At 32.6% G+C, this 20,012-nt stretch overlaps 1 protein-coding gene across 1 annotated transcript; it reads left to right on the top strand.

Annotated features, from left to right (window-relative positions):
• The first annotated feature begins 12,260 nt into the window (after positions 1-12,260).
• Positions 12,261-16,846, top strand: LOC109813729 (uncharacterized). The gene is made up of 4 exons (XM_083060454.1): positions 12,261-14,494; positions 14,661-15,521; positions 15,652-15,795; positions 15,987-16,846. The coding sequence occupies exons 2-4, from the start codon at positions 14,667-14,669 to the stop codon at positions 16,224-16,226; spliced, it is 1,239 nt and encodes a 412-aa protein (XP_082916580.1). The 5' UTR covers positions 12,261-14,494; positions 14,661-14,666; the 3' UTR covers positions 16,227-16,846.
• Positions 16,847-20,012: the final 3,166 nt, after the last annotated feature.

Genomic DNA, 20,012 nt, shown 5'->3' on the forward strand with positions numbered 1-20,012 from the left:
GCACACTTTGTATTCAACCATATTATTTGTACAATCAAAATCCAGTATTACCGTAACTAGGATGTGCTTATTCTCGGGCAAGATTAGTGCGGTGCTTATTCCATGCCCCATCAAGTTTGATGCATCGTCAAAGAACATGGTCTAGGTTTTGCCATCAATATGTCCATCTTTTTCCTTGCCCAAGGCTAAGACTTCCTTATCTAGGAATTCATCTTGCAACGATTGATATTCGTCTATTGGTCCATGTGCTAAATAATCTGCTAGGGCATTGCCCTTGATTGCTTTCAAAGTGACATGGACGATGTCATATTCTAATAGCAGTACTTGCCACCTGGCGACCCTTCTAGTAAGGATGGGCTTTTCAAATAGGTATTTGATGCGATCCATCTTGGACACCAACCAAGTGGTATGGCTAAGCATGTATTGTCTCAGTCGTTAAGTAACCCAAACCAGAGTGCAACAGGTTTTTTTCAAGGGGTGAATACCGTGTTTTGTAATTGGTAAATTTTTTGCTCAAATAGTATATGGCCCTTTCTTGACTTTTAGTCTCATCTTGCTGGCCAATACACATCCCGTAGAATCTTCAAGCACCATGAGGTATAAAATCAAAGGTTTGCCTTCAACGAGAGGCACCAACACTGGTGGACTTGTCAAACATTGTTTAATCTTGTTGAAAGCCTGTTGTCATTCCTCATTCCACTCCGTTGTTTGATTTTTTCGAAGCAGCTTGAAGATAGGTGCACAAGTATCCATCAATTGAGATGAATCTCGCAACATAGTTTACTATTTCAAGGAAACCTCTAACCTCTTTTTCTATTTTAGGAGGAGGCATTTCAGTGATAACTTTTACTTTATCTGGATCTAGCTCTATTCTTTCTCACTAACGATAAATCCAAAGAGTTTTCCAAATCAAACTCTGAAAGTACATTTGGTAGGGTTTAGCTTTAGTTGGTACTTCTGGAGACGATTGAACAATTCTCTCAAATGGATAAAATGATCATGTTCGCCTTTAGATTTTGCGATCATGTCATCCACATAGACTTCGATCTTTATATGGATCATATCGTGGATTAGAGTTACCATGGATCTTGGATAGGTAACTCCGACATTCTTTTAACCAAATGGCATCACCCTATAGTAAAACGTGCCCTAGGGTGTGATGAAAGATGTCTTCTCTCGATCTTCACCAGCCATTTTAATTTGGTTATGCTCTGAATATCCATCCATGAATGAAAAAATGGTATTCCTCGCAGTATCATCTACCAACACATTGATGTGTGGTAGAGGAAAATCGTCTTTGGCACTAGCTTTGTTCAAGTCTTGATAATCTAGGCGGACTTGAACTTTTCCATTCTTTTTCAATACTAGAACTATATTTGCAAGCTATTCAAGGTAATGCGAAACAATTAGAAACCCCGCATCTAATTGTTTCTGAACCTCCTTCTTTATCTCGAGGGACCATTCGGGCTTAATCCTTCTTAATTTATATTTCATGAGGCGGAACCCTTCCCTTAGGGGTAGTTTATGTTCTACGATCATGGGGTCCAATCCCAACATATCATGGTACGACAATGCAAAAACATCGACATACTCTCTTAGTAGGTCAATTAATTGATGTTTGTCGTTCATATCAATCTTTATGCTGATACTAATTTCCTTACTATCCTCTCCCTATCTAAGATTTACTTTCTCAACCTCCTCCTAATAAGGTTGGATTATTCGAGCTTCTCTATCCAATAATCTTTGTATTTCTGGAGAAATGACCTCCTCATCTGCCTTAGACTTAGACAATGCATCATGGATGTTCGGAGTTTGATTAATTTCATTATCTTCAGTCATGTTTGTTTTAGATTCTGTAATTAGTTTTAGAATTTAATGTATGAGATGAGGGGGAAAATAATAAATACAATAAGTTGAAATAATGACGTCTATTATTGATGAAGGAAATTTTTTTACAAGCCCTTATTTTAGTATGAACTCGTGACCGTGGGCGAAAGTCACGAGTTGAAAGCAAAATTTATATTTTTAGAGAGCCCCCCTAGCATCTTTTCAACAGACCATCCTGAGATTACTACTCATCATACTATACACACTATAAGGGGGTTAAATAGTGTATATCAAAAACTTGCTCTTTTCGTAGTGAAGTAGTAAAAATGAAAATAGATGAAGTACTAAAGGGTGATCAGACGAAACACTCAGAAACATACGAAATGGAACAAGTGTTTTTATACTGGTTTGTCTCCAACCTAGAGACTATGTTTAGTTCTCAATCCAACCAAATTGAGTTCCACTATCTTGAAAAAGATACAAGTATTCTTTACAAGCCACTTTTGGCTAAACACCAAGTATTCTTTATAAGCCACTCTTGGCTAAACTCAAGTATTCTTTACAAGCCACTCCTGGATAAACACTAAGTATTCTTTACAAGCCACTTCTAGCTAAAACCCAAGTATTATTTCAACAATTCTCTCCAGGCTCAACCCTTACAAATAAATTTAACAAGAGTTACAAGAATAGCTTAATTTGTCTCTTCTAGATGTGATGTTATGAAGATACAACACAAAAAGACTGTAAAGAACTGGATACAAGATTTGCAAAATAGATGTTCTTTGTAGTGCTTCAACTTGTTTTCAGAGTATTTGATTAAGGTAAATTGCTCAATGAATATTGCATGTACAATGTTTTTCTTTGTACATGTATATGTTGTGTCTATCTCTCCTCCTTTTATATTTTGAAGGCTTGATCCTTATTAGTAGCTTCAGAGAAGATGACCATTGCAGCAACATTCAAATTTAAACGTTCATATTTGTTCATGTGTTGCTTTGTCTATCTTCCTAGCTAATCTTAGAGAGTACTGTTAATGCATTTAATGTGAGCATTAAATGCTTTTCAGGATGAAGGTACCTCTTAACTATTTGATCCAGTCAACTACTTATCATCATTTTCTTCTACTTTGAGTGTAGTAGAGAGTGTCAGTGTAGAGCAGTTGGGGTTGGTGTAGAGTAGTTTTTTTTAGTTCTTTTTCCGTGATATCCGGGATCTTGCTTTTTGGCTTTTCACAGTTATTTTATCTTTTTCCTCATTAAATCTCTTCAAGACTTTGAAAGCTTATTTTTGCTTAATATGCTGAGCAATATCACATTAAATGAAGTGCAATGTCAATCGTATTAAACAATGTTCATTTAATGTCAGTTAGATAAACTGTATGCTTCCTTTAATTTCTATTATCTTATAGATGATATGTGTTATCTTTACATTTTGTCTGATCTATTTCATCTTTGAAAGAATGCTTTCATTTGCTTATGGAAAATCTTTTTGTTTGTCATAATTAAAATTTAAGGGATCGTCTGTAATCTTAAAACAAGATTTTTGATTTAACAGGGACCCTATGTTTACCTCTAGATTTTAGGAGAGCTTACAAAAGGCTTTAGGTACCAAGCTTAGGTTGAGTTTAGCCTATCACTCTTAAATAGATAGCTGGACTGAGAGAACCATACAATCTTTAGAGGACTTTTTTAGAGAATGTGCCTTAGAACATGGGGGGTAGATAATTTTCTACCTTTAATAGAGTTTAACTATAACAATAGCCACCATTCCAATATTGGGATGACATTGTATGAAGCAATTTATGGTAGAAGATGTAGAATATCCTTAGGTTAGGTAGAACCTAGGGAAAGTTTCATGTTAGGACCTAAGGTAGTTTAGCAAACCACTGAGAAGGTGAGATTAATTCAGGATAGAATGAGAGCATCCCAAAGTAGGCAGAAGAGCTACCATGATAAGAGAAGAAAAGACCTAGACTTTAAAGAGGGTGATCATGTATTCCTTAAGGTAACTCCTTGGATTAGAGTTGGTAGACCACTTAAATCATGCAAGCCTACTTCATGATTCATTGGTCCCTATCAAATCCTTAAGAGGATTGGTAATTTTGCTTACCAAATCACTTTGCCTCTGTCCCTTTCTCATTTTCATGATGTTTTTCACGTTTCCCAACTTCAAAAATACATTTATGACCCCTCCCATATTGTTGAATTTGACAACATTCAGTTGAAGGATAACCTCACCTATGAAACTATCCCTCTGAGGATTAAGGAAAAAAGGGTGAAACAACAATGAGGTAAGGAATTTACTTTATTCAAGGTTGTTTAGGGTGGAAATATTGAAAAAAGTGGTATGTGAGAGCTAAAGATTCAAATACTGAAAGCGTACCCGCTTTTGTTTTGCTTTAGGTAATTTTAGGGATGAAATTTCTAAAAGGAAGGAAAGTTGTAACACCTCATGTTTTTTTTATGAAATATAATATAAGCATTTTATTAATAGTTTTGATATTTTATTTTTATTAATAGGAGTTGTTTAATATTTATTTAATTATTTGATTTATTTTGGAATATAATATAAGGTGTATCATTAAAGGTTTTATTTAATTAAATTAAGAGGGAAGGGAATTAGTAACTAAGGTTAAATGTTCTAACTAGAAGGTTAAAAAGAGGTTGAGGTTTTTGAAAGAGTAGTTTTTTGATCAGACCCTATTACATTTTTATTTTATGTACGCATTTCTGAGCTTAGAGAACAAGAGCAAGAATGAAATCATCCTGGAGTTGTGCATATGTCTTATTCTGATTACCAGGGTAAGGAGGGAGTGAGAAACCTCTCTCTAGGTGTGGGTAGGGATGGCAACGGAGCAGGTCGGGTACGGGTTTCATGATACATGTCCTCGTTCTCGCGAGTTAAACCCATCCCCATCCCCGTACCCGTACCCGTCGGGTATATGATTTTCATCCCCATCCCCGTCCCCGTTGGGTATCGGGTATACCCGTACCCGTACCCGTACCCGTCAATTTTTTTATTTTTTATTTTTGATAAAAAATATGATATTTTTAAATTATTTTTTTTATTATATTATAATTATAATTAAGTTATTTCTCTATCTCATATTATAATAAATAATCACACATAAAAAAATATTAAAATTCTTTAATATAATTAAATTGAAAGTGGATATTAAATTAAAAATGGAAACGGGGACGGGTACGGGGCGGGTAAGTACATACCTGTACCCGTACCCGTACCAGGTCAAACCGGGTATTCCCCGTCAAAGTTGGGACGAGTTCGGGTATTACCCGCGGGTATGGGTATATTTGTCATCCCTAGGTGTGGGTTTGTAGACCAGGTAGTAGGATTGACCCTCAATCATGTCTCTGTTGTATGCCTACATATGAGGGACTTTCCCCAAATGCATCTATTTTGTCTTTTATTTTTCCTACACATTCATAATGACATGATTTGTTTGAATGATTAATCAATTGTATGTTTTAGATTGTAATTCATGATTTGAGGTCCTTTTGGGTTCCCATGGGAAATCCTAAGGGAACTTGTTGTCATGGTAGTGCATAGATATTGGTTGAATGTGCAAATTGAGTAATATGGAATATTAATTGTATGCTATAGAGCATGTTTATAGATAGAATTATGTGTTTTGTTGAATTGAAGTGTGACTCATAATTTTGTATTTTCTACTATGCGTGTTGTTTTTGATACTTCGTCAGGTACCACTTGGTGTGCATCGGGCATCGTCTAGGTCGAGAGTAATGCTTGTTCTCAGGGTCTCTTACATTGGGCATGGGATGACCATTGCTTGGTGTGGAAGCTCTAAGGATTTCTCGTGACGCTTCTGTTTGATGTGAGTTGACTCACACCGGGCGTGCATAGTCCAAAGAGCTCTTAGTGGTGTTTTTTCTAGACATGGACTTGGTCATGCTAGGTGTAGTCCAAATAGAGACCAATGTGGTCTTCTGGAGGTACCATATTGGGCATGACGTGTGTACTAGTAGGCATTGTTCAACTTACGAATTCCCTATTGTTCTTCTATTAAATTCCATGTTGTATTGTGATGTTGATGTGAATGTGGACTGATATCTATAGATGAATATATGAACGTGAATGATGAGTAATGTGATATGAGGAATATGTGGAATGTGAAACTATGGATCCATGCATGTAATTCATTGAGTCTATTTTGCATATATCATCTGCATAAAAGTGTTTTTTCGAGGTACAATATGTAATACATATAAATTTACCCCTTTAAAACTTAAATAATTGCCACGTTTTAGAGAAAATCCAATTTTCTCTATGAACATTCCCTAAACCTCCTCTTATATGGTAAGCAACTTTTAAATCGAAGCACTAATACTTTGCCCTTTTTTTATTTTGAATCTTACTTAATTTTCCTATTTTCAAGCATTTGTTTGAGTTATCAACAAGATTACAATAAAGAATAACATTTCCTACATTTTTAATAGAAAATTATGTAATGCTAACAATTTATGTACAAGTTATTATGAGTGGTACTTTTGTTATCAATAATAGTGTTGTTATCTACCACAACATACTTACTTTATCTAAAGCATGAAAATCATATCAATTCAGCTACATTTGTGTCTAAAACGTTTGAAGTAGGACCGGGACAAATTGCAGTGAAAATATTTTTGGATATTGAGTTTCCAATAGGTCATGTTGGGGTAAAGAGTTTTGACGTTGAACTAGTTAATGAAGAAGGAAATTCTGTACCTTTGTATGAAACTTACTTCCATCATTGGTTTGCTATAAAACACTTTGAAAATATTACCCTATCACGCAACATTAAACAATATCATGATCTTTGCAACATAATTGTTATATAGAGAAATGATCGTTCATGCCAAGGAAATATGCTTCCACATTATTGGGGTTTAAGAGTTGAATTGCATGGAAGATCCTTAAATCTTCTTGATCCATTTACAGTAGAATTAGGTAACCCTACAAAAATTCCAAATGGATTTAAAGAAAAATGGTTGTTTAACACAATGGCTATTGATATACGTGATGCATATGATAAAAAAGGTTTCTCAGAATGTAGATGTAATCTTCTTAATTTACCAAAGTAATTTTACAATGTCACAAAAGGCATTGATGGGCAACCATTGTCCCTATGTTATAAAGGAGGATTATTTTGTTGTCAAGATAACTTTCAATGCAAATTAAGAAAAGGTTTCAATGGCCCAAGGATAAATATTTCCCTAAGATACAAAATTATGTGGGTTGATTGCCATGAACACTAAGTGCCACTTAAGTTTTATATACTTGATGCAACTAATCAGGTGAAATCAAATGATTCTACAATAATTCATGATTATTAGGTAGATAACTTATTAAAGATACAATATTTTATAGATGATAAGTAGACTTTTCAATCTCAACTAAATTCCAAATCTTAATGGTAGTCTGTTGAGATGAAATGAGTAACATATATTTCTCAACTTGTTATAGGTGGAATATACAATTCCAAGATTACATGACAATGACTCGCCAAATGTGAAAAGAGCAAACATTCCAATGGAAAATGGTTGCTATCTTATGTATGACACTGCTCATATGCATACTGGTGTTCTAAATGCAACTTTATATGGATAGGTGATATTCAATATAAATGATCATTCTTGTATAATTTTTATGATTTGTTGTTTATAAACATTTATCAAAGATAATGTTTACAGGCCTAAGATTTTCCTAAGTAATAATTTTTCTTGATTATTTTTATGTTTTAGTGAGAATTAAAATATTTTAGTGCATCATCTCTAATTTTATGTTTTTAATTAACTTAGGATGGAAGAGTTTTATAAACTTCAACACCAAAATATGGGAGAGGAAAATAAGCTGGAAATGAAAAAGCTTACCTAGTTGGAATGTGTGTTTGTTATCCAAAAGTAAGTTCTGTTAGGATTAAAGATGGTGAAATTTTGACTCTAGAATCTAGATATGAAAACAAATTTCGTACATGATTCATGGGATATTTCTACATTTACTTGGTAGAACAACTTCCAAACAATGATATTAAAGATTAAATATATATGAATCTATTCATGTATCTTTCGCTAATGACTTAATTAGTCTGTAAATTAATTAGTTATTGATAATTTTTTTTAAGTTCTCTTACCCTTTTATTATTTAAGGCAAATTTATTTTATTCAATATCACATCAAATGGTTATAATATAAAAATTAAAAGCAAGTTACAACAAGGAAAACCAACTAGAAAGCTTGTTCAATAGCTTTCCAAATTCCATGTGCTAAAACAACTAGTAAACTATCATGTATTTTGGACAACTACAAGACTAATGTGTGTTTCAATATATAAATATAGAGCAACCACATCCATCGCTATGTTAACAATAACACTAAGACATAGTTACTATGGAAACCTAAATTTAAAACATTTTTTTGTTACTATTTTTATTTTATCGTTCAACTACTTAATTTGAAAATTAGAGTAATTTAGAAAACTTAATTGAAACTAAACCATTTAGTCATATATTTTATTAGGTTATTGTGAATTAAGCAAAAAATAAGTGAACACTTTATTACACTAAGAATATATTATGGTGAAGTCCATGACTTCTCCATCTATTTTGACCTTATAGTGGTTGATGAACATTGAAACTAAAACTTCTTGAGGAGAATTAGGTTCTATAGGTGTGCCGACCTTTAGTATGGTATTATCTTTAACGAACTAACATACCACTATAGGGGTTTATAAACAAAACTTGGACATATGATGATATATACGTATGCAATTGAGATCTCAGGGATAATCCACAACTACTATTATCCAAAAATATAATAGCATCGAATCATGTCTCTTAACCCTATCGAACCTCAACATCCTATTTAAATAATAAATCTTTTGACCCTACCGAGCCACAATGCTTGACTTGTCATCTTTGGGTCAATTATAAAATAATGTCTAATCCTTATTATGAGCATGTATAAAACAACTTTAGGTATGATGACCTCTCTAACAATAATATTTATCAACATAGCTTGTAAAGATGAAAAATATATCAAGTTCAGAAAATAGGGGTTTCTTTAGGAGAGGATTTGTTTCACTGGGTGACAAAAACTCTTTGGAGATTCTAGTTGGGCAAGCTACTTTTACTGTACAATAAAATCTCTTTATGGCTTTCCTCACCTGGAAGGACATGGCTCATCTAGCAGGCCCTAGGTTGTCAAGTTACTAAAATTCCCTAGAGCTTATCACTGGGCGTCCATAACTTTATGAGTGAGATTAACTTCATGCGATTTCTCTTGTTGGGTGACCATAGCTCGCTAAGTGAGCAAGACTCCTTATGGGTTCTCTCAATGAGTGTGCTATGTTGCGTTAGGAAAGTTGATGGAAACCCCAAGCCATTGATGGACGATATATCAATGGTGAAGCCTCCTCCCCAAGGACCTTTGATTCTCCAAGCAATACTAGCTCCAAGGTGATGAATATGACACATAAACAAGCAAGGAATTAAGGTGTTTGTGGTAATGCTTGAGAGAGTGCTCTAGGGTTTTTGGCTCACTCCATGGGTGATTAAAGCCACCCACTAGGGTTCACTCTTCTCAAGGTGGAGATAAGAACAAGATGGTCAACTAGACCAAGGAGACTAAGGATATGATACTAAGGCACAAAGGCTCTCTCAATATCGATATCTTCCAAAGTAAATACTTGAAGCATGGCCTAGGGTATTTATATATTAGGATGTGAGGTCATGCGCTAATGATGAGGGTGGAGGCTAGGTCTAGAAATGTGGGCATTTCCATGCTAAATGGGAAGGAAATGCATAAAAAATGTAAGCCATATGCAACCTTAGATGTCATGCCTACTTGATGGCCAAGGATGGAATCATTAGTTTGGCTAAGCTACATCCAAGTGCATAATAAGATTATGCAACCTAGGTGCCCTCCTCCTTGGTCTAAGCTTCACCAAGCCCAAAAACAACTTCAATAAACACCAGGAACATGTCTAGGCCTATCTCTCAAACCCTAATATAATACCCTAGCTATTAAACAAAATAAAATAAAATCCTATCAACTAAGGTGCCCCAAAATACAAGGGTAAAATGGATAATACAAAATAAATCAATAAACCTTACTCTACAAAAGAGCTAGGAGAGACTCAATACTTAATGATCATCATGAGCATAGCTATAACTAAGGTAGTCTCTCCTCCATCCTCTTCCACTCTCCTAGAAATGGACCTAGTGATGAGACCCACATGCATCCTCAAGGATGGTCCTCCATCAAAAGGTCTCATGAGAGTGACCTCAAATTCATTTTCTCCCTAGGCACTAAGCATGCCATAGAGCAAAAATACAAGTCTGGGTAGTGGATCAATAGCTATGAATGAACATTTGGTGAGCATGCACTCTGCTTAGGTAACATATGAAATTCCTACATGGAAATTCATTTTATCTCAACATATCCAACCACCACATTCTGATTCTATCATATATAATCCATTAAAACACATCTAAACAACTTAAACAACCTAAATTCAACATAAAACTTCAAATGTGATTGAAACTCCTATGGAGAAAGGTAGTAGAATCCTCCACAGTCTTTTCCTAGTTTCTCCAATTTTCATCCATGGCTCTAATTGCAAAAGAAATCAAACAAATAAGGAATCAAAGAGAAGGTGAAGGTGCACAACTTCTAAGTGCAAGATAAGCAAGAGATGAGGAACTTATCACAAGGAGTAATTCCTTATAAATGTTCTTTAGAAAAGAAATGCTCCAAAGAAAGAACTAGTGACTTTGAAGAGAGAATTTGAGAAACTTTATTCTTATTCAAACTCAAAGTGAAGTCCCAAATGGTATCTACATGAATATATAGAGTTTGATAGCTTGTGGTGCAAGTTAAGCTAGCCAAGGTTAAATGTAATCTACATTACGTTAACTTGTACTCAAGCCAACTAACTCATGTTCAAATATAAATATGAATTTCTTCTTAAAAATGTCTCTATCCTAGATCTATAATAGCAAATACGAGTTTTCCACATGGCAAGCTTCAAAACGTCTAATGGGGGGTGTATTAGTAGAAAAAGGTGTGTAAAAGCAAGCATGCCAAAAGTGCGACTAGTGTGTGGAGCATGACTTGGTGCATTTGTTTGAACTAATAAGAGAAGCATGGACGATGAAAGTGGACGTTCACTTCTTGGACTACCACAACCATTTCTCTCATGGGCAAAACAAACTAAATAAACATATATCTAAATACTAATGGCACCCCCCTTCTAAATTACTAAATGCAACCTTAAAAAGAAAATTACAAAAAAAAAAAGTTCCTTCACTATTTGACCAAAAAATGTAAGGTCAAAACAAAAAAAATATTTACAAGGAAAAATATTCACAAATAAGAGAAGGTGGACTACAAAAAGTGACTCAAAAGTCAATAAATGTTTGGCCTTTTTTTTTTTTTTTTTTTTTTCAAACCTAGCTCACTCCTCTTGTGTTTGTTTTTTAGTATTTGGACCTTAGATAAGATTTTATCATCCCCTTCTTGTTCAAAAGGATTTATCCTAAAATTATAAGCCTTTTCATCTCCTTCTTTAAGATCTACGAAAAATTAAATTGCAAGCATTAAAAGTATTGTTTTCTTGATGACTAAAATGGCCTAGCCCTTTTATCCTTTATTTATCCTCTTTATAGCTTTTATTTGTTTAGGGTTCTCTTCAACCCTTTTTAATATATCTAAACTCAAAATATATTTTTCTACTTTCTTTAGATAAGGTTTTTCACTAACTTCTAAAAGGATTTTTCTAGGGTGTCTTATGTGATCACCTAGGCTCCTAAAAATGAAACTATTTAAAACTAAATTTCCTTATCTTCCTAAAGAATGAAGCAACTTAGGGTCACTATAACTAAGAAGCTTCTTATCCCCAAGATTAGAAGACTTGGAAAAGAAAATCAAACTCTTTGTTATAGGTGGGTTAGTTGAGAGTTGAACCAAAATGAGTTATCTTAAGAAAAACAATAGGATGGATGCCCACCCTTAAACAAAACAACTCTCATGCCTAATATAGATGCTTGATATTCTAGCTCAAAAGTTTTAGAAATGTTTAGAAAGCTAGAACATTTGCAAGGAAGAGTTCACCTTTAATAGGTTAAGAAGTATGCTCAAGTTTTCCATCCCATAAAGAAGGAGGAATGTTCTTCAATTCATTGAGTGGTGGAACAATGGATTGTTTAAGATAGAAAGTTCTCTTGATTTCACTTTTAATAGATTTCCCAAGAAATTTTATAGAAACCAACAAAATATTAAATAGCTATCTGTTATACAACAACGTTTCACAAACTCCAACCCCTTATTAAGCCTAAATTGGTTTGCCTTAATGCTTATTTGGTTCACAAAACAACAACCCCTCAGGAACACCATATGACATGATTTTTGTTTTCTCTAATAATTGTAAAGTATGCATGGCCATTAGACACTCTTTCTAAGCCACACCATAGGGCACATGTAGTGGAGGAGATTTCTTGGGGGAGGTTGAAGTGGGAATTGGTGGAGTCAAGGGGAGGGAAAAAATAATGGGTTAGGACATATGAAGGTGATTGACTATCGTGTTTGGGTCCTTAAGGATGAGAGACCAACTTCGGAAGGGTGAAAAATTTTAGAAAGTTGGAAACATGAATAATCAAATGTAGTAGATGTAGCATATTATGATCCATATAGGTTATAGTTAATCTAATAGATAAATTTCATGAACCAACGTCGACTACCTATCAAGGTGGTACACCCTAGCCTTAGTCATGGAAAAGGTTATAAATTACTCTCTTCATCACATGGTAAGTGTTGCCTTAGGTTATTTTACATAAACCAAGAAAAACTAATAAATAGATGAAATAAACTAGTAGTTTTAGAAAATTAACTTTATTATTAATTTCTTTGCTAGAAATGATGACATAGAATAACTACATTTCGAAGATATTATTAGAAGTATAAATAGACAAGAAGTAATTAATACTATATTAAACAGCTAACATAATACCTATTATGGGCATAAAGATACTAGGTTTTTAAAACATTTGAAAAGTAGAAAAGTACTAGCAATATACTCTCTAACACACTCTTTCTAACATACTCACCACTCTTATTGCTTATAATTTATTGAAAAGTACGAAATCACGTGAGAAAGAATCATTAAATTAGATGTGAAACTACCAATTTTTTGTATTTCAATAAATTTCAACCAATGACATAAAATGTGATTAAAAGAATGTGATGTAATGTATTATTAGCATTTCTTAAAAAGTAAATTAAAACTCTTATTTGATAAGACAATATATGTTTCATTCATGAGAAAGGATTTTACTTTAGTTGAATAGGTTAGTAATGGACATTCTTTCCAAAAATTTAATGTAAAAAATATGTTTATCTTATCATACTATTTATTTTACTCTCAACTTATTTATTTATTTTTTCATCTTTTAATTGGATAAACATAAAAAGACATTCTAACATTTTTTTAATACCATAGGTCATTCGACCAAACTAGTATTACTACATCTAATGTGATAAAGTTGAATCGCAAATTTATAAAAAATTATTAGATATTTATCTCAATAATATTTTTCAATATTTTTGGCCTCTTTCAAAATTTATTGACATTTATACTAATATGTTGAAGACTAAAATAACAAAACAATTATTGTGAATTTGAGTTCAACAACTTAATTACTATCATAATGTATATTTCTTTCCCCATTCTCATTAGTATAATTTAAAAGTTCACCCAAGAGAAAACTAGGAGTCATAAAAGATTTCTCTCAATTACCATGACACTGACAATAATTCTCATTCGCATGACATAAGTCCAAGTGGCCAATAACAACATACCACTAATGTACAATGCAACTCAAAAGTTATAATTGTATGAGATGATGTAGAAAATAGTAGATCATGTCACAACTAATAGTTTTTGTTTTTTACCCAAAAAAAGGGTAAAGTCATTCAATATCAAAGATTAGAAATTAGAACAAAATGTTCAAAACGAATAATAGTAAATTGTAAGAAATATACACCTCTATTAGAAATTTATTTTAATATTATAATTTTATTTTCTATCATAATATTAACTCATGTTATAAAAATTTTAATTTTTAATTTTTTCCTTACCAAAGTTAAATCACTTATTCATATGAATTCTCTTTTATAATTTTAAATATTTTTACAATAAACTTTAATTTTAATAATTTTTTTTGTTAAAAAATATCCTTACTTTGGAGCATATTTTATAGTTTATAAAAAAAGCAAAAAAAAAAAGTAAAAAAAATTAGACCATTTAAAACAGGTTGTTATGTATGCAAGTTTGCTTGAAAAGATTGTTATATCAAGTTGTTATTACATCTACTAATAGCTTGCATAATTACATAGCCAGTTTAATGCTTATCAAATTTTTAGTTATTGATCTGTAAATTCAAACATCTTAAACATCCATCAAAAATAGCCAATTAACATATGTATTGTTTTGGCATTTTGTTATGCCAGATATACCATTATTGGGTCCTTTACTATATATAAAACCAAGACTTTAGCATACATATAAATTTACCCCTTTAAAACTTAAACAATTGTGACCTTTTAGAGAAAACCCAATTTTCTCCACGCACATTCCCTAAACCTTTTCCTATACAGTAAGCAATTTTTTCATCGAAGCACCAATACTTTGTCTATTTTATTTTGAATCTTACTTAATTTTACAATTTTCAAGCAATTGTTTGAATTATCAACAAAATTCCAAAAAAAACATTGCCAACACTTTTAATAAATAATTATGTAATACTAATAATTTATGTACAGGTTATTATGAGGAATATTTCCAAGGCAGTGGTACTTTTGTTATCAATAATAGTGTTGTTATCTACTACAACATACTCACTTTATCTAAAGCCTGAAAATCATATCAAGTCGGCTACATTTGTGTCTGAAAAGTTTGAAGTAGGACCGGGACAAATTGCAGCAAAAACATTTTTGGATATTGAGTTTCCAAAAGGTCATGTTGGAGTAAAGAGTTTTGACGTTGAACTAGTTGATGAAGAGGGAAATTCTGTACCTTTGTATGAAACTTACTTTCATCATTGGTTTGCTATAAAATACTTTGAAAATATTACATTATCACGCAACATTGAACAATATCATGATCTTCGCAATGGAGTTGTTTTCCAGAGAAATGATGGTTTATGCCAAGGATATATGCTTCCACATTTTTGGGGTTTAGGAGCTGAATCGCGTGGAACATCCTCAAATCTTCCGGATCCATTTGCAGTAGAATTAGGTAACCCTATGAAAATTCCAAATGGATTTACAGAAAAATGGTTGTTTAACATATTGGCTATTGATACACGCGGTGCATACGATAGAAAAGGTTGCACAGAATGTAGATGTAATCTTTTTAATTTACCAAAGGAATTTTACAATGTCACAAAGGGCATTGATGGGCAACCATTGTCCCTAAGTTATAAAGGAGGACTACTTTGTTGTCAAGATAACTTTCAATGCAAATTAAGAAAGGGTTTCGATGGGCCAAGGAGAAAGCTTTCCCTAAGATACAAAATAAGGTGGGTTGATTGGGATGAACACCAATTTCCACTTAAGTTTTATATACTTGATTCAACTGATCGGGTGAAATCAAACGGTTCTACAACAATTCATGATTGTCAGGTATATAAATTATGGAAGATACAATATTTTATAGATGATAACTAGACTTTTCAATCTCAGTTAAATTCCAAATCCTAATGGTAGTCTGTTGAGATGAAATAAGTAACATATTTTTCTCAATTTGTTATAGGTGGAATATACTATTCCAAGAATACATGATAGTGACTCACCAAATGTGAAAAGAGCAAACATTCCAATGGAAAATGGTGGCTATCTTATCTATGGCACTGCTCATATGCATACTGGTGTTGTAAATGCAACTTTATATGGACAGGTGATATTCAATATATGTAATCATTCTTGTATAATCTTTATGATTTGTTGTTTATAAACATTTATCACAAATAACGTTTACATGCCTAAGATTTTCCTATGCAATAATTTTTCTTGATTATTTCTAAGTTTTATTGAGAATTTAAATATTTTAATGCATCATCTCTAATTTTATGCTTTTGATGAACTTAGGACGGAAGAGTTTTATGTACTTCAACACCAAAATATGGAAGAGGAAAAGAAGCTGGAAATGAAAAAGGTTACCTAGTTGGAATGTCTGTTTGTTATCCAAAAGTAGGTTCTATCAAGATTGAAGATGGTGAAATTTTGACTCTAGAATCCAGATATGAAAACAAATTTCGTACAGGAGCCATGGGACATTTCTACATTTATTTGGCAGAACAACTTCCAAACAAAGATATTAAAGATTAAATTTGAATATATTCATGTATCTTTCGCTAATAACTTAATTATCCTGTAAAGTAATTAGTTATTAATAAAATAATTTTTTTAAGTCCTCTTGCCCTTTTATAATTTAAGGCAAATTTATTTTTTTCAATATCACATCAGGTGGTTATAATATAAAAATTAAAAGCAAGTTACAATAAGGAAAACCAACTAGAAAGCTTGTTCAATAGCTTTCTAAATTCCATGTGCTAAAATAACTACTAAACTATCATTTATTTTGGACAACTATAAGACTAATGTGTGTTTCAATATATTAATGTAGAACAACCACATCTATCGCTATGTTAACAATAACGCTAAGACATAGTTACCATGGAAACCTAAATTTTTTTAAAAAAATTGTTACTTTTTTATTTTTTTGTTCAACGGCTTAATTTCAAAATTAGAGTAATTTAGAAAACTTAAATGAAACTAATCCTTGTAGTCATATATTTTATTGGGTGACTGTGAATCAAGCAAAAGATAAGTGAACACTTTATTACTCTAAACATGCATTATGGTGAAGTCCATGACCTCTTCCTCTTCATCCATATTGACCATATAATGGTTGATGAACATTTAAACTAAAACTTCATGAGGAAAATTAGCTTCTATAGGCATCTTGACCTTTAGCATGGTATCATCTATAAAGACCTGACATATATATATACCACTACAAGGATTGTACTCACAAAAAGCATCACATAGACTTCATCTACCCTAAGACTATCATTCTTAAACAAAATTTGGATATGTGATTGTATATACATATGTAATTGAGATCTCAGGGATAATCCACAACAATTGTTATCCAAAAATATAATAGCACACCATTATGTCTCTTGACCCTATTGAACCTCAACATCCTATTAAAACAAAAGAATACTTGTATCCTTGTTTAAAGATAGTGAAACTTAATATCTAGTTTGATTGAGAGCTAGACATAATCATGGTGGTTGACGTGAGCCAGTATAAAAATACTCAATGTTCTATCTGACTGCTCTTTTTTACTTCAATTGACTAGCGTTACTACCTTGCTGCATAAAATGTGCGAGTTTTGATATATATTATTTAACTCCCTTCTAATGTTTATCTTTTATCCACATTATCCTTGATCTAACATAACAAATAAGAGCTTGCCACATAGGGCTATTAGTAGAAAAAAGAGTGTAGAAGCAAGCATGCCAAAAAGTGTGACTAGTGTATGGAACATGTGACTTAGTGGGTGATATGAACCCAGAGGGATGGATTCGTTTTACGGATCTATCTAGGTTGGAAAGCTCATAATTAAGAAATTAAAAGAAAAAAAATATGGATTGAGGTAAGAAATGGAAGAACAACGCCACAATCCCTAAAGATTGATAAGTTGAGGAAGATTCGCCACTTTGAATTAGGAAATTCAAGGATAAGAATCAAAAGTAGTTCCTAAGAACCTAGAGAGAGAAAATCCTCTCAATTGGAAAAATATCCAAATTCTGAATAATTCATTTTCTCCCCCCAAACTTTTACAAATGGTTCCTATTTATAAGCTTAGATGGGCAAGATGACATAAATTCCCACTAACACTTAATATTGACTCTTCACTAGCCCACTAACTAAGCAATAAATTCCCACTAGCATTTATTTCCCCTTAGCAACCTAAAAGGCAAGGCAACCTATCATATTTATTTAATAAAATAAAATAAAACGAAAGTTACATTAAAAATAAGATAATGAACTTATTAATTATTCAGTCCCAAACTACTTAAATTCCTAGTCCATTATTGCTTCTTCTTGATTCACATCATACCCTCCTTCTTTGAGAAGATTCGTCCCGAATCTTTAGACTTTATTTATTTCCTAATTTATTTAATTCACTAACTACTGCCGAAACGTAAATGCTTCCTCCTGGGTCGAAGACATCTCGCTTGTATCCATCTCTAGCTTCACCTGTTGGTAAGTTATTAATCATCAATGAAACAAATAAAACCTCTTCAAACTCATAACCACAAACGTACTCAATGAATAGGAATTGAATCCCATTCAAGTGGCAGCTTTGGAAAATAGTAACTTCAAACAACAAATCAACTCCATTTTCCAGGTGCATGGTCTCTTGAATTTTATTTTGAAAGGTGGACTGAATGTATAAAGGTGCATTAGGAATGATGTTTACATGCTTCTTCAAACAAGAAAACTTGTCCTCTTGTTCCTGTAAATTTGACACATCAAAAGAAGAAAATGTAACGTTAGAGTTGTCATCTTCCTCTCTATGTATCTCATCTTCTACTCTCCTCTTCTCTTCTCTTTCTTTTTCTATCTTTATTTTCAATTTCAGTTGATCCTCATGTACATCGTCGGATGATAGACATATCAACTTAATCCTTCGTCCACCATGCACAAAAGAAATAGAAGGTCGTTCAGGATTTATAATTTTATTATACAACCATGGCCTCCCTAATAACATATGGCATGTCTCCATGGGGGCAATATCACAAAGAACTTCATCTTCATATGTTCCAATAGAGAATTTAATCATTGCTTGTCCATTTGTAGTGGGCAGACATAATTTCTCAACCGCCCTGCTGCTCACGACATTTCTGAAATTAAATTCATCTACTGCAACCAAGAATAGAGAGTCGTCAACCAAACATCTTGTATAGTAAATTTCCATTTCCATTCCAAACCCAGAGCCGAAGCTCTGATACCAAATGATATGAACCCAGAGGGATGGATTCGTTTTACGGATCTATCTAGGTTGGAAAGCTCATAATTAAGAAATTAAAAGAAAAAAATATGGATTGAGGTAAGAAATGGAAGAACAACGCCACAATCCCTAAAGATTGATAAGTTGAGGAAGATTCGCCACTTTGAATTAGGAAATTCAAGGATAAGAATCAAAAGTAGTTCCTAAGAACCTAGAGAGAGAAAATCCTCTCAATTGGAAAAATATCCAAATTCTGAATAATTCATTTTCTCCAAACTTTTACAAATGGTTCCTATTTATAAGCTTAGATGGGCAAGATGACATAAATTCCCACTAACACTTAATATTGACTCTTCACTAGCCCACTAACTAAGCAATAAATTCCCACTAGCATTTATTTCCCCTTAGCAACCTAAAAGGCAAGGCAACCTATCATATTTATTTAATAAAATAAAATAAAACGAAAATTACATTAAAAATAAGATAATGAACTTATTAATTATTCAGTCCCAAACTACTTAAATTCCTAGTCCATTATTGCTTCTTCTTGATTCACATCAGTGGGTTTGTTTGAACTAATGAGAGGGACTTGAAGGGTGAAAGTGGACATCCACCTCTTAGACTACCATACCCTTCTATTTTATAGGCCAAATGAGCCCAATAAGCATATATCCAAGTATTAGTTGCATCCTTCTAAATTAGTAAATACACATCTAAAAATAAATTTACAAAGAAATAAACTAAACTATCTGATACAAAAATACAAGGTCAAAATTAAGAAAATATTTACAAGAAAAAATATTTACAAATAAAAGAAAGTAAATTATTAAGAGTGATCCAAAGCTCAATAGGAGCTTAGGCTTTTTTCTTTCAAGCCTAGCTCACTCCTTTTAGTTCTTTTTGTATTTGTGCCTTAGGCATGATTTCATCAACATGTAACACAAATTCATCATAATCTCAAAATCCTTAGGTTTCAAGGTTTCTTTCTCTTAAAACCTCAACTTCAGAACTTGGTTAAACATTAGTAATTCTCAACAATTGAGCCAAGAGTAGGTTCAACAAAAACAATAAAAATTTAAAAACAACTT

This window comes from Cajanus cajan, chromosome 7 (assembly GCF_000230855.2).
Source record: "Cajanus cajan strain Asha chromosome 7, NIPB_CcT2T_4, whole genome shotgun sequence".
In the NCBI taxonomy this organism is placed as follows: domain Eukaryota; kingdom Viridiplantae; phylum Streptophyta; class Magnoliopsida; order Fabales; family Fabaceae; genus Cajanus; species Cajanus cajan.